The sequence below is a fragment of the Apostichopus japonicus genome, chromosome 9 (genome assembly GCF_037975245.1).
Source record: "Apostichopus japonicus isolate 1M-3 chromosome 9, ASM3797524v1, whole genome shotgun sequence".
In the NCBI taxonomy this organism is placed as follows: Eukaryota; Metazoa; Echinodermata; class Holothuroidea; order Aspidochirotida; family Stichopodidae; genus Apostichopus; species Apostichopus japonicus.
Window position 1 is genome coordinate 15,315,001 of NC_092569.1, and position 15,981 is coordinate 15,330,981.

The window sequence follows — 15,981 nt, forward strand, 5'->3', positions numbered from 1 at the left end:
CTGAGGTCAAAGGTCACCTAGATGCGGGTCGACTCCCTGATTACAATAGCGTTACTCCCAACCTTCACGGACATTTGGTTCTCAAGTTATTGCAAAAATACTAGTTTTTGACCCCTGATTGACCTTTGTTGACCTTGGATCACATGACAGTTATGTTTTGAAATGATCCCTTACCCCATTCACAACTGGTCCCAAAATATCAACCATGTCGGATCCTGTCAATGGGAGTTATTGCTTGTTTTAATATTTTGGTTTTTGGCCTCTAACTGACCTTTGGTGACCTTCACAGGCACCACAAAAAATAGGGCACATCTACTAAATGTGGTACTCATATACACCAAATATTAGATTGGTCCAAGCTTCCCTACTTGAGATACCGTGTTTACAAGCCAGGCGTCACACACACACACACATACACACACACACACATACACACACTCTCCGCCTGCATGAATGCATAGGTTACGATTTCATCGAAACCAAAAATGGACTCTCTGTACATTCTACGGCACCAATTCAAGTCTTTGAGTGTCTCTCAATAAAAGGGCAACTTCTCAATACAGTTCTTCTAAAATATGTTAACAACTGCCCGACGTCGGTGGAGGGAGGAGGGGGGGGGAGAATTATGTACTCTTATATACATGGTAATAGACTGAAAGGGAAATGAAAACCTAATGATGTGTCTGTGTGTGGGGGGGGGGGGGGAGTGTTATAAACATAGAAATTTCCCGACCGATCTGCACTGCCCACACGACGTAATTAAAGACCAACTATGGAGACTTTTCGATGAACATAAAATCCCACCATTTTTCATGTATGTAATCCTTAACTGACTCCAATTACATTGCTGTAATTAACTTTACCAATTTCGGACGTTAAATAAGTGAAAAATGGGACGAAAAGTCAGCTTCTATTTCAGACATTCCTGAAACATTCCTAAGACATCAGGTGACCATGTGACGTCAACGTTTGTATACCTCACTCACAACTATACTTTTAGTGTGTAAAGCCGTATACTTGAGCTGCCAAAAACATCAACGATATTACTCCTTTTTCCTCAAAATGTCACAATTCTGTGTTGTTGGAGGTTGCAGTTATACCTCATCCAACAAAAGCATCAGCTTTTTTAGATTTCCGAGTAAAAGAACCGACGTAAAACGCCGCAGACTTTGGATCAATTTTTTGAGATCCACGCGGAAAGATTTTTCAGCACCCGGAGTATCTCATGCCCATGAGTCCACATGCATGACCCTGCTTCTGTGTATGCTGCAAATGTCTCATTCTGTGAAAATTATATACTGTCAATAGCTGTGTCGGACCATGGTCGGACATAGCTAATGTGAAATTGACCGTAAACACGCCCTGGACGTCCTTACATGTAACATTATATCACGCAATTGACAGTAATACATTTACTGTAAGAGATGACCGTATATATATACCGTGCCAAGGGTATAGCATTGTTAGTACATGTACGGTAGTTAGTTACAACTCTCGCCGGCGTTGGCTCACAGCATGTGTAAATAGCTGTTTCAACTAGACCTAACTCTATGGAATTACACAGACTCACGGTAGTTTTTCGCCCAGGATTGAACAAGAAACGTGGATTAGGATATTCACTGCTAAATTTGTTTATTGACAGGATACTTTTTCTGTGTTTGTATACTTTTGGATATTAAAACGAGTAAGTCAATGAATTTTTCAAGTCTTAATCATCTCATTACGCTTTTATGTTCTATACCCATTTTACAGTTTTGTGATTTACTGTTGTATATTTGTATGTTTAATAGTCTTACTCTTTGTTTATTGTTTTATAATATTATTCTTTTTATATTGATTGTATTTTAGGGCCTCGGGGAAGATTAGCTTTGGCTAACCGAGTCACCCTTTTAAAGGTTAATAAAATAATAAATAAGTACTATGTAAGTATATTGTACCGTACGGACCTATTGACGCTACGCTATGTAAAAGATGCCTCCATTTGAGTGGAAATTTTGCTAATAAAATAAGCAATTTAACTAAAATTTCTGCCTATAATTGTCTTAAAACTTGTTGTTAACCTTCATGTGTTCTTGTTTTAAGCTAACAGCTTTTAAAACGCTCGAAATTGGAAATCAAAAACAGTACAATTGTTCGCTATCTGTGTACAAACAGTGCCAATATCAGCGTTTGATTTTCGCGGTATACAAACTTTGACGTCACACGGTGACCAGAGGCTCCTTTGGGTCAATCTCTGTTTTCAGACATTCCAGAGGTTCATGTCACGTGACTACCCAAAATGTCCATTTTCGTGGTCGTTTTTGATGGGTTATTGTAGGTTTTCGAAGATTATTTTTTACACATGTTGATTATGGGTATGTAAACTCCTAAATTAATGGAAAATCTCAAAACAAAAAATTGCCTCCATATTTGGTCTTTAATCATTTTGTATCAGCGCTGTCACATTGTGAGGCAGTATAGTTCAACACCATACTTCAGTTTTCCAAAATAAATTCGAATCCCGGTGGAGTCTGGAAGATTTTTCACTGTTCTGGATTTTCCAACTCACTACAGTTTCAATTATATATATATATATATTATATTATATTATATTATATTATATATATGTATATATATTATTTATATATATATATGTGTATATATATGTGCATATATATATGTATTTATATATATATGTATATATATGTATATATATATGTATATATATATATATTATTTATATATATATATATATATATTATATATATATATATATATATATATATATATAGCCAATCGTTTTGTTTTAAATTCATTAAAGGCCATTGATAGAAATAAACATGTGAAATAGGGTCAGTTATGGATTACCGTCCATCCTCCTCCGTCAGTCATGTTACAATAAACTGGAAATGGTGATCCAAGCCAGATAGTTGGTTTAATAATGTAGGTACCACCGTCTCTTTTGCCAGCATTATATGCATCTTGACAGTTGGTGTGCCGTGTACATGTCTTTCCATCACCATGGTAACCACCCACGCAGTAACATCGGCGAACATTGTCTCTTTCCTCACACTTTGCATTAGAGCTACAAAAGTATTCGTCATCCCAAGTGACGTTGCCATGGATACAGCGAGCCCTGCGCGTACAGTCATCGTTGACATAGAACCCACCAAACTGAGAAAGGAAGGAGGCGAAAACGGCACAGTCCAATTATTAACTCTAAATTATCAAACGCACGTAGAGATCTTTAATTATCTATCATTTCTGGGAAGGGGAGGGGGAAGGTGGTGATGAAGGAGTGTAGGGGGAAGGTGAGGAAGGGTGAGGGGAGGGATGGGAGGGGGGCATAATAAAATATATCCGTCGACTTATAACTATGGAGGCATATGGTGATTTTCCAGACAGTCGACGCAGATATCAGTCACCATTTTCTAACGGGGGGATTGCACACGGGGGTGGGGGAGGGGGAATGTACTGATCACTGTTCGTTTTTAATATTTTGTCCGTAGGGGGAACGGGTAGGACGGGGGGGGGGGGCAGCTGAGCTCCTTAATACCCTCCCCCAAAAGTAGACGTGGTTGCCCCCTGGTACATAATTGCCACTATTCTCATGTCAACTTTTTTCTTGTTTTAAAATAATTAGCGCAATTTGAGTAAAGGTATTCTTGATTAATGGGTCATGTAAAGGTAATTTCATATGAGCCTACTCTTGCTGCAACAAATTTTACATCCCTCTCTACGTTGATTAAATTTGATCTGTATTTATGGTTGGTTAACCACGCAACGGACATGTCAACTATTCGAAATCAACAACTCCCTTACATAGGACAGAACCACGTTTACATCTAAGTGGGTTAAGCCCCCCCCCCAACATCCTAGGATGTGGTAGCCCTCACACACATAGATAGGCAGCATATTACAAACAAGAAATCATAACCGTTCAGTAAAAACTGGGTAAACAATTAAAATGTATGTATAACTTAAGTACAACTTTAACAGTTGAAGCTTCTTTAAAGGTGTTTACACAGTAACATCATTTTGCATTACGGCGCCCTCACTTTTATCAAATCACCCCAGCCCCCGTCTCCTTCCTAGGACGACATAACATCTTGCCCACCCCCCCCCCATAACAAACATGGTGGTCGCGTCCCTGCCTTCATCACATGTCAGCATAGGCGTAGGAGCCCAATTTGATTTGGGGGGGGGGGGCTGTAACGACTTGCCCGAAAAATATAACCACATTTTTTCCCGCAACATGTTAATGTGCATATCATACAGGCATGCATCGGTTATTACATCACATGCCAATTACATACAATTTATTTGCCCTTCCAAATTGGTTAGAATTTTTGGGGAAGTCGTTACAATAATCATGATCATAATAATATTAGTTTAACCATTGAAAAACACATTACAATTTATTTTTCTTTCAGTAGGTGCCCGAAAAGTTCTCAGCATATTGCCCGAATTTTCACAAAAATATTTTGTTTGGGTGACTGCATCCCCTTTCCAGCCCCCCCCACACCCCGCCTCCTTCGCCTATGCATGCCAGTCACTTTTGGTTTATAACAGTCTCTATATTATACTATTGTCATATAATATATTTAAATTATTAATAATTAATTAAAATTCGTGAGTAGAAATAATAATGAAACTATCAAAACTTGATAATGCTTATTGCTATCTTTTGTTCGATAAAAAGTAAATGTCACCTCTCTCAATTCATAACGGTATTCACATTTTAAAATCAGGCCTAGAATTTGGAGAATTTCGTTAGTATAGCAAGACCACAAATGAACATATTATAGCTTAACGTTCAACTATATGGTCAACAGTTAGTTATTTTCGAATCAAACATGTGCCAGTAAACAATAACGTAATTTATCCTGTAGATATTTCAGCATAGTACCCGTGTGTTTTCAGACGACTGGTTTTCCTTTGTTTTTTATTAGCCTAGAGCACAATTTCTTTTTGAACTAATGAAAACAAATGAGAACAGAATGGGAGGCATTATCCTGATGTTTAAAGGTGCATGCAATTCCTACATGTTATATGGAAAACATACTCAGAACACTATACCAGACCCTGGTTGTCCCGCATCTCACTTATTGTTCCATTATTTGGTCTGGTACATACAACACCAACCTTAACAATCTTATAATACTCCAAAGGGCAGCCATTCGCCACATAACACACTCAGCCCCACGTGAGCACACCAGTCCCCTATTTAAGAAACTCAAGTTACTAAAATTGCACGATCTCATTAAAGTTAAGCTTGCATTTTTTGCCTACAAGACCTGGAATGGATTACTACCAGCTGCCTTTGACAATTTTTTAACCAGTAACAGAGATGTACATAATCATAACACGAGGCATGTTAATCATGCCCACTATAATCTCTACAATACCACCATTGGAACTTTAAGCCTACAAACCGTGCAACAAAAACATGGAATCTTCTAATGAACGATTTAAAGAGTAAAAAGTCAGTCACATCCTTTAAGAAGTGGTTTTGTAAGGAAATAATAGCTAGTTACTGACTAAAACTAAATTATACCTGTATGTAATTACTATATATGTATATTGAACATTTAATTTGTACTTATATCTATGTATGTATTCATACACACATATATATATATATTTTGTTTTTTCTTTTCTTTTCTTTTCTTTCTTCAGGGAGTCTTCCACACTGTTAAGCTTTTAAGCTTTATGGAAGACTTCCTCCACTTTGTACTTTTGTGGCAAACAAATAAATAAATAAATGAAATATATATATAGTTGCACAATTGTTTACCTACAGCAAATGTTTTTTTTTCTTTTCCTTTAATTCCTTTTTTAAATTTATCATCTTGAACTTGGGTTGGAGTTCAAACTTTTCTGTATAGGGAATCTGATGTAATCAATATCCTCAAATGGCTGTATATAAGTCATGTGTTCTTAAATCGACCCATAGTTTGAAGAAAATTTCAATGAAGGTGTAAAGTCTATTAGAAATTGGTCTGTGTGTGAATCTATGGCACCATACCTGTTTGCATTCATGATCACTTTTGGTATAAAAAAAACACCTCAATTTCAAAAAGGGTTTCGAAAACGATAAATAAAGGAATTTATTGCAAATTTCATCAAGATGTTTAAAATATGTTCTTTTCTTGAATAAGTCTAAAATACATTTTGCCTCGGGATTATTCTTTTTTAAAGTCGTCTCTCCTATTCATTCATTTGTTTTGTTTTTGAACCTCAATGAAGATCAACACGATGTCATTCATAAATTAATTACTTTTAAAACTCACCAAAATGATGGTGTCTGCAGTTGTAAGATTACATACACATTTCTCAAGCATCGCACAGCCAAGTCGACTTCCATTGTAACATTTCACCATCCCGTCATCGCAGACAGGAATAATGGTATTATGAAACTCGTCATTGTAAGACGAGATGGTGTTAATTGAACTGGTGTCGATTGGTGAGGAGTCGGTGTTAGTTGAAGTGGATATGGTGTCAGTTGAGGTGTAGATGGTGTCGACTGGGGAGAAGTCGGTGTCAACTGAAGAAGAGATGTCAGTTGACACGGGTATGATGGCACCTGAAGTGGGGGTGGTCTCGATTTGAGAGGATGTGGTGTCAGTTGAAGTGAAGGGGGTGTCAGTTGAAGTGGAGATGGTGTCGCTTGGTGAGGAGTCGGTGTCATCTGAAGAAGAGATGTAAGTTGATGTGGGTATGATGGCACCTGGAATTGAGGTGGTCTTGGTTAGAGAAGATGTGGTGTCAGTTGAAGTGGAGGGGGTGTCAGTTGAAGTGGAGATGGTGTCGCTTGGTGAGGAGTCGGTGTCAACTGAAGAAGAGATGTAAGTTGATGTGGGTATGATGGCACCTGAAGTGGAGGTGGTCTCGATTTGAGAGGATGTGGTGTCAGTTGAAGTGGAGGGGGTGTCAGTTGAAGTGGAGATGGTCTCGCTTGGTGAGGAGTCGGTGTCATCTGAAGAAGAGATGTCAGTTGATGTGGGTATGATGGCACCTGAAGTGGAGGTGGTCTCGATTTGAGAGGATGTGGTGTCAGTTGAAGTGGAAGGGGTGTCAGTTGAAGTGGAGATGGTGTCGCTTGGGGAGGAGTCGGTGTCATCTGAAGAAGAGATGTCAGTTGATGAGGGTATGATGGCACCTGAAGTGGAGGTGGTCTCGATTAGGGAGGATGTGGTGTCAGTTGAAGTGGAAGGGGTGTCAGTTGAAGTGGAGATGGTGTCGCTTGGGGAGGAGTCGGTGTCATCTGAAGAAGAGATGTCAGTTGATGAGGGTATGATGGCACCTGAAGTGGAGGTGGTCTCGATTAGGGAGGATGTGGTGTCAGTTGAAGTGAAGGGGGTGTCAGTTGAAGTGGAGATGGTGTCGCTTGGGGAGGAGTCGGTGTCATGCCTGTCTGTATGATTATTGAGTGGATGAAAAACAAAAGTGATATTGTTACTTCATTCATAAACCCTTTCTTATCGTGGATACTGCCAAGTTTTTCTTGAACTTTTTCTTCTTCTTTTAAACAATGGTATTTGTATAGGTTTTCCCATAGCAACCACCTGGTTGGTTTTACAGTTATACTAAGGACAAATGATCACGTGATCCATAAGCCTAACGTGAGATGATAAGGATAGTATCTTTGCCATGTGAATGTTAGGTTTAAGTGTAACACGTTTATGGTTAGATCACTCACATGAAAACTATTAATAGTTTGAAGCACCAATGAAACAATGTTCCGTGTCATCTTTAACATACCAAGAACTACGATTATTAAAACAATATCCATGAAACATGAAAGAACTACACCCGAGTCCATGCAATATTTGCTCATTATTTTACGTTTTCTCACTCTACACGGAAGAGTATTGCATACCCCCTTACATGAAGTAAAGAACAAAAACCCATCAGTTTAATCTAAGTCTTACGAATGGATCTTGGTAATAAATAATAAATACCTCCTCCATGGTTGATTAACTAGAAAGTTCAACGCACAATGTACTGCTTGAGACCATCATTATATTTGTAAGGATTTATGGTATACCATACTTTTCATTCAGGGACGTTGCTATGGAAATTTTCAGCAGCTTAATACGGACAGGGTTTTCAGTTCTTTATACCTAAATATGCTATACCGGGTAATTAGTAAGCTAAGGTGCTAAATCGAACTCCAATTGGCCGTATCCCGACAATTGTATACGTTAGTTTTTAGTATTTTTCAAATTTATTTATGTTTTGTACAAGGAGTTAGAAACAAAACAAGATTTCGGTTATTTGTATAAGTTCGAATTTCTTCAAATCTTGTACTAATGTAAGCCTAAAATTAGATATATTAGAAATAGTCTGTATTATTATTAACAACTCTGCAGAAATCAGAATGATCCTGTCAAGAGTGTGATCAGCTTCAATTATTTTAAGAGATTTTCCAGATATTGAAAGTTCAAGCCAATTATGCTGTAGCTATGTCCCTGTTCGCAATTGGTTACCTCATGACTAACAGTGCAATGCTTTGTATATTATAAGATCGTTTAACACAAGATTTAACAAACAAAGATACATCAATATGTTTTTTTTTTTAAAAACAAATATCCTTTTGAAAAAAACAAAAAACAACGGACACTCGTTAATCGAAGAGGCTGAACGACATAGATTAGGTAGCATTTTTTTAATATCAAGTCGGCTTATCATAATCCAGGCATTTATCCGAGATTTCTAGGAACGTGTTGTTTAGTTATCTTGCCCATGATGACAACCCTATAGGTTGGGTGGACTGGGGCAATGTGTTACAGGAATATTTGAAAATTAAAAGCTAGTTGCTTTTTTTTCTTTCTAGAGGTATACAGTTTACATAGTTTTGTTTTATTGGCCAAAGCATTTGGGGTGGGGGCGGTGGGGGTCGTGGGTGGGACCGAATCATCATGTAAAATATTTCAGAGTAGACATATCTTAGTGGAACATTAGATGAGATATTATATTAATTGTAATTTTTCTTTGCCTACAGTACCCGCCTTTTGTATGGGTGCTCTTTACGCTTCATTATACAAGTTTGTCCTTTTTGTTGAATTGTGATGTTAATTGTGATGCAATAAAAAAGAAGAATAAAAGAAAGACGTATCTTACAGGAAGCAGAAATTTAATGTGAGGTATCATACAGAAAAATGCATTGGGATCTCTCTTTGTTTTGTTTTTTGTCCAAACCAACAGTAACATATATTTGGTCAAGTGCCTGCATATGGTAACAATACCAAGACAGCAATAAAAAGAAAAGACAATACAAAAAACAAAAACAAAAAACAATGGGAAATACTTTTCTTGGTACCCTACGTTTTGCGTGGATTTTTACACTGTTTCATGGATAAATATAAGTAGCGTATTTGATATAACTCCCATATGTACGATGTTGATATAATTGTTGAAAAGAACGGCTGTTTGGAAGTCTAATTAAAACAAAATTCACACTCTGCATTGAGGAGAAGTATATACGGTATCATGATGTGTGTATTTTTGAAGGCGTATTACAGACATGTCTTAACTTTTAAAGCAGATCACAATCGAAACAGAAATAAGAAATTATTTAGCTGCACTTATTATTTCGTTTTCTTTTATCGTAAAGTTTTGTTTGAGATGTCACATATCAACTCTATTTTTTCTCCTAAAAATCTTTGTCTAAGATAGAAACCCTTATGATTTCTCTACAGTAATTTGTGTACTGACCTGTGTGTTTTATTTGATTGAACAATAAGGGGTTAATCAACGGTCTATCGTGCGTTACTCACAGGATTAATGCACGATCGGGGGATTATGCAAGCGATGCACGAGGGCGGAGCCCGAGTGCATCCAGCGATAGCATTAACACCCGGAGTGCATTAATCATGTGAGTAACGCACGCTAGACCATTGATTAACCCCGTTCATTCATACACTACCATTTGTGTGGGGGAAAAATCATAAAACAAAACATTTTTGGTTACATATAACCAACGATTTATTAAAGTGATGCCCCGTAATTTTACCGTGCGTTACTCACAGGATTAACCACGGACCAATAGGATTTAGGAATCTTTACTAAGTATGAATGAACGTCTGCTTAAAGTATATACCATATACACAGAGCGTACATCATGTATTACATTACTTGAACACGATTGTCATTCATTTCTATTTGAACATAAAAGTAGTCTATTTCAAATCGTTCCTTTGCCTTACCTGCAGGAGGAATCGACGGGTTTTTAGGTGTGCATTTAAAGGACCCCATAACTTGACCATCTACAACTCTTCCTGGATAAATAAGAAGGATGGAAACTATTATTGCCTATAGTTTGAAACTGGTTATATTTAAATAGAAATCTAAAGCAGAATAACAATATATATGATATGTTCAAATCAGAAAAATGTCAGGGGCGACGGTCGAGGGTTCCATTTGGGAGCGCAGGGGGGGGGGGGGAGAGGGGGACAGACTCAGAGAGACAGCGTTTGATTTTTTTTTTTCAAATATTGAAGGCACTTATTTTCTTAAGTTTGCTCCAATAGGACACTTTTTGATAACAATTTTATTAAGTTTTGCTCACAACAGGACACATATCAGGTTTAGAGATAGTCAGTTCATGTGAGGCCTTTGCCTTGATTCGACAAGGTAAGAATATTAAAGGATTCCACATACTTATTGCATGTGTCAGGAACGGATTGGCATATACCGGCTATAGGAACCGATGCGCCGCTGCGGTTGGACCCGCAAATTTCCCGTTGATTTCGAAAGGTGGTTGTTTCGTCCGAGGTATAGTTAATTAATTAGATACATTGACGGAATGTTCGTTAACAACAAGATATGTGTACAAGTATACAAACAAATATAAACAAGATTTTAAGTTGTTTGCATCTTTATTTTGGCTCCATGTACAAAACCTTTCAGCGTCTAGCAGTCTATCATTTATCTAAGATCCCAGCCTGCGAGAAATGTGCCACTTTGCCGGTACTAACTGAATTCTATAGCCCCCCCCCCCCCCTCCGACCTGCATAATTAAATTTGTATAATTAAAAAGTTTATCGAGAAACGACACAATTCGTGTGGTAGAAATGTTACCGTTAAGGAACAGTATATGTTTAAGCCCATATATCGTATACTGTGTTGGGAAACGTTAAAGTACAAATACAGCTATACTTACTCTAAAGTAGCTGATTATGTTTGTTTTACATGCTGGGATGTACCATGAACTATCTATGAACGATATTGAAGGCCTTTATAATAATAACTATTAGTATAATTAAGTAAAGTAATATGTTATAGGCTTACCTCTGTAGCAACTGACTCCAAGGAGAATAAATAACAAATATTTGACGTTCATGGAAGTGCACAGTTCCATTTCTCCTTCTTTGATTTGAGAAAAAAACGCTAAAACCAGAAACTCAATTTGTCATAGAAGCAATAAGCCTTGCGGAGATAAGATTGTAAGTATACGCCAAAGCCCTTTGAGGATTCCAAGCCAATATATCTGTCTAACCATGGAGCACAAAATGCAGATAGGCCTACATCGGCTGCAATTCAAGAGTCCACCAATCGCTAGTCATAATGAGTTTTAAACAATTACGGTTTACCGATCATGCGCATTGTCGACCTTACAGTGAGCATTCCTGCTGCAAAAGGTGTCAACATATAGGTATACACAGTTTCATTGAATATTCAGTAGGAAACAAAAAATCCAGGCTTTTGGGATCCATTTTATATAATTTATTAAAGTATTCTGGTGAATTTTATATTGGACTCTAATGTTTCATTTTCGGGATAACAACATAATGTAGTTAACATGGTTTGCATATAATAAATGTGAACATGATGCAAACATTTGAATGGTTTATGTTTTCCTTTAATAATGATGTAATTTCGAATAATATCGCTACATTTAATTGGCAGTAATGGTAGCTTCCCATCCACTATGAAGCAAAAGGTGGAACCCTGTCCAACCCATGGCAAGATCAAAACCACAAAAGTGAAAATTATAAACGTTTTGCTGCCAGTTTGCAACTATGACGTCACACCTGTTTGCTTCAAGTCTACTCATGTCTAGGAGTTGTCAGGACTCTCTGCTCAAGGTACAAACTGAGAATTTTTTTTACTATAGGCCTACCAATACCTTGAAAATTCAAGAGGGGCGTTTTGGATAGCGGTTGTACAAATGTTAATGAAGAAAAAATATGTTTCCAATTCGTTCATATATGGTACAACGATGGGCAGATTGTAGCACAAACAACCCAAAGTGTTGCTTTAACTGTATACGACTCAGCCCAAAGTATCACTACAACAAATTTCAGTGGCGTGGGAAGGTACTTTTGAGTGGGGGGGGGCTGAAGACTGATGGACGGCCTGGGGGAGGGGAAATTTTTTGCATTTCCAGGTGGCCTCAGATGCAATTTGGTGCAATATAGCACACTTCAACACCCACTCAAGTTTGTAAACTTAATTTTGTATTTTCACCTGGCCTTAGATGCAATTTGGTGCTCCAAATGAGATTTTTTTTCTCATTTGGAAATGAAAAAGGAGTTTTCTGACTTGCGAAGCGGGGGGCGGAATGATTCTTCCGCCCCTCCACATTTTTCACTGGGGGGGGGCTAGCGCCCCCCCAATCCCCCCGGTTCCTACGCCCTTGACAAATTTACTAGCACGAAATGCTTATGACAATAATTTCAACTATTTAATTACATTAAGTGAAAACGTAATGCCTTTCTCTAGGGATCATAATTTTTGTAAAAAGAGTTCCCAATTGGGTTGTCTTCAAAATGGAAACAACCAAAAACACACAAAAATAAAACCATAAAAGTACAGGATACATAAATCCATTTATTCTATATCTACATACAGCAAATGAACAGTTTAACCAAATCCCCAAATTAAGATAAAAAGGGAGAAAGCGTAGCCGGAAAATATGGAAAGAAATAATATTTTCCACGTTGTTTACGATTTTATTAAGATAATAATAGCTGCACAGGAGCGAAAAATAATAATGAGAAGAAGTCAATCAGTATTATAGTGTGTTAATTAGCTAATACTTAAAGAAGGGTATTGTTGTTTCGTCGTCATAGCATACTGAAATAAACTAGTAACCATACAAACTAATATTCTCAGTTTTATTAACTTTTGACTTTTATTTCATAAACCGACGTTCAAATTAATTCATAGACTATCGAATAAGCTATACAATGGGTCAAAATGGTAAATCTTACAATGATATATTATAACAAAAACGGATGTCTAATTTTTTTCAGTACTTGCTTCCGTTGCAGATATTATCAGTAACAATTTTTTATGTTTTCATATTTACTCATAAAGGAGACATTTTTAAAGGTGCAGGCGACGAGTGAACCATGCTACGGCGTAGGCTAAACAAATAAGTAAAAAAAAAATTAAAAACGGAGATTGCTTCCATAACCTCTGGTTATTCTTACAAAATGAAGTATAGGCCTATGCCCAAGTGACGAAGCTCAGCAATTTATGTATGTACTTTAATAAAATGACGCTAGGAAACATATTTATTACTATTGACCCATTCAAAATAAGTGCTTTTGAAGTGTTGTTGAGTGAAGTAATTCGTGGATTTGATATCTCTGCCTACAGGGTGGGAACTGCAGTTTGGTTCTGCTCATTCAACTAGTTGCGAAATATCTTCATGCGCCATACATGCACTGCGGTGACGAAGAAAGGGGAGGGGGGGGGTACCATCATGAGGTTTACGTTTTGGGAGGAGTTCGCACAATTTCAGACAAGTTTGTTCAGCGACCTCCTCTGATCACGTGACCTTTGGCGTTGATGTTCTATAATGTTGTAGGATAACCCATCTGGTTTCCGTTATATGTCATTTTGGTATGCCCGAGCCGTGATGTTAAAGTAAAACAATTTCGCTTTTTTGTGATTATTATTATTTTTTTCTTGTTATAAAACATCTAATAAAGGCATAAAATAATAAGATTTTATGATAAAACGTTGAAATTTGGGGTTCACACATCGGAATTTGAGATAAAGGAAAACTAATTTCGATCTAGAACGCCAATTTTTTTTTTTTTTTTTGTAAACCGTCGCAAATTTATTATACAATATCAAATTTCCAGATAAAATGTTGAAATTTTATAGTTAAAACATGTAAATGTCAAGATATTCTATCCAAATGTTTAAACAACACGTATAGGGAATCTTGTGATAAAACGTTAAAATTTAGAAGAAACAAGTCAAACTTGGAAGAGAGAGAAAGGAGGAACATGTGGAGCTAAAAGCAGGGGCGTCAATCATTGGGAGGGGGACAGGGAGCATGTCCCCCACTTTATGAAGGGTAATGGGGGGGGGCACAATATCAATGTACCCCAAGGTTTAGTGACTGACTCGCTTAGGCGCTAGGCCCATATCAGGCTCAAAATGACTCGTGTATCGCATAACAGGAGCTCAAACATTGTGCTATGAGATTAGTAGTTGATAATAATTTAATCTCATCTGCTGAACCCCCCTCCCCACCCCCACCTATGAGAAATGAAAATTTTCAACTTGTTTGAAATAAGAATAAAGGATTTTAATGATAGCGTAATTTAAATGAGGAGCCGCGCCCATAAGCCGCTTAGGTTATATGCTAAGTCAGCAGATAATGGAAGCCTGCAGATTTCGCTAATTTTCTTTCCAGTATAATATTTTCATATTTTATGGTATGTTGTATTATCACGTACAAACAATATAACACTACATGTCAATATAATATTGTGCCTTCAGTTTGGTTAGCAATACCCAGATACCCCAATAGTGTGTTTTAAATGTGCCATGATACCATATGTGTGCATGTTGTAGACATCTGTATATAACAAGATGATGCTATTCTGGTGTGCAAACTTGAAGAATGTTTCCGTTTTTGCTTTTGGCTTCAATGTTATTAATCATGAAAATGACCCTAAGTTACACCCGGATGTTAAATATATAAGTCTGTCTTAATGTAAGTCTTATCACTCGTCAGATGTGACTTTTGTTACTATATATTGATTACTGGCATATCAAATTCAGGGACCAAACAGAAGCAACTTTTCAGAAATCTGGATGTGTGTCCGCCTATGGACCCCGCCGGGCTTCGCCCTTAGACCACATTCAGGGACCCGATAAGGCTTTGCACTAAGGCGCTGAGCTACGCGCACACTCCTTCAATTTGATCCTTGTTCAGTCATTTATGCCGCCCACCCCTCCCAACTCTTTTCAATTGGGATTGACGCCCTGGCTAAATGTCCTAAATTGGTATGAAACGTCAAAAGTTTGCGATGAAATATCGAACAATTTAGTTAAGATATCTCAAGATTGACAAAACGTCACTAAATATAGCCGTAAAAAGCGTAGAATCTTCGAAATAAAACGTCAGCACTCTGTCAACATTTTTTTTTCAGATGAGAAAATGCGTCAAAAAGTTTAGTAATTTTTTTTTTTATACAAACAAGAAGATTTGCCCAACGACCGTCGATTATAGCCCGTGAAATGTAAGCTATAATGTGATTAAGTTGAATAGTATTAAGGAAACAAAATCATTTTGATCATCCGTCCTTCTTTTCTTCATAGAGTGATACATAACGGTATTGGTACGAATGTTATATATTACACTGGTCGAATCTTCATCTCCGTGTATTTGAGATTATGGTCGGGGCCAGATAGGTATTTCCAACAGACAGAGGTTTCTCTACCGCAACATTCCGTAGAGGAGGGTGTAATGTGGTCAACGTTATAATCACTGTTGAGATTGGCCGTACAACAGTGGCCGTACCACCAGCCACCATGTTTTAAACTTGCACAGTCTTTCTCCACGTTGACATCATTATCTCGGTCGTGAGTACTAAATTGTTTTTTCATGTGATGGTGAAGAGCATCCTTCCCTGTTAACACGCACAAAAGAAGAAGAAATATTAAATGAGTTTAAGAAAGAAATGAGAAAGATAGAGAGAGAGAGGGTAGGGGTGGGGGAGAAACCTAGACCGCAGTAAGGAAACTATT

The 15,981-nt window shown here is 37.4% G+C and overlaps 2 protein-coding genes across 7 annotated transcripts in view; both read right to left on the bottom strand.

The window, feature by feature from the left end:
* Positions 1–11,522, bottom strand: part of LOC139973967 (uncharacterized) — an 18,610-nt gene extending 7,088 nt beyond the window's left edge. The window contains exons 1-4 of the mRNA XM_071980870.1: positions 11,275–11,522; positions 10,191–10,262; positions 6,273–7,396; positions 2,848–3,153 (exon numbers count right to left, since the gene is read on the bottom strand). Coding sequence (XP_071836971.1) covers positions 2,848–3,153; positions 6,273–7,396; positions 10,191–10,262; positions 11,275–11,344 — 1,572 coding nt within the window. The 5' untranslated portion in view covers positions 11,345–11,522. The remainder of the gene's footprint in view (positions 1–2,847; positions 3,154–6,272; positions 7,397–10,190; positions 10,263–11,274) is intronic.
* LOC139973966 (microfibril-associated glycoprotein 4-like) overlaps positions 1–15,981 on the bottom strand; it is a 117,869-nt gene that overhangs the window by 35,814 nt on the left and 66,074 nt on the right. For 5 of the 6 annotated variants that reach the window (XM_071980863.1, XM_071980862.1, XM_071980866.1 and 2 more), the window contains exon 6: positions 12,804–15,863. The exons of the other annotated variant lie outside the window; for it this stretch is intronic. In XM_071980863.1, the coding sequence (XP_071836964.1) occupies positions 15,589–15,863 (275 nt within the window). In that variant the 3' untranslated portion in view covers positions 12,804–15,588. Of the gene's footprint in view, positions 1–12,803; positions 15,864–15,981 lie in introns of those variants that run through there. 6 annotated transcript variants of the gene reach the window in all.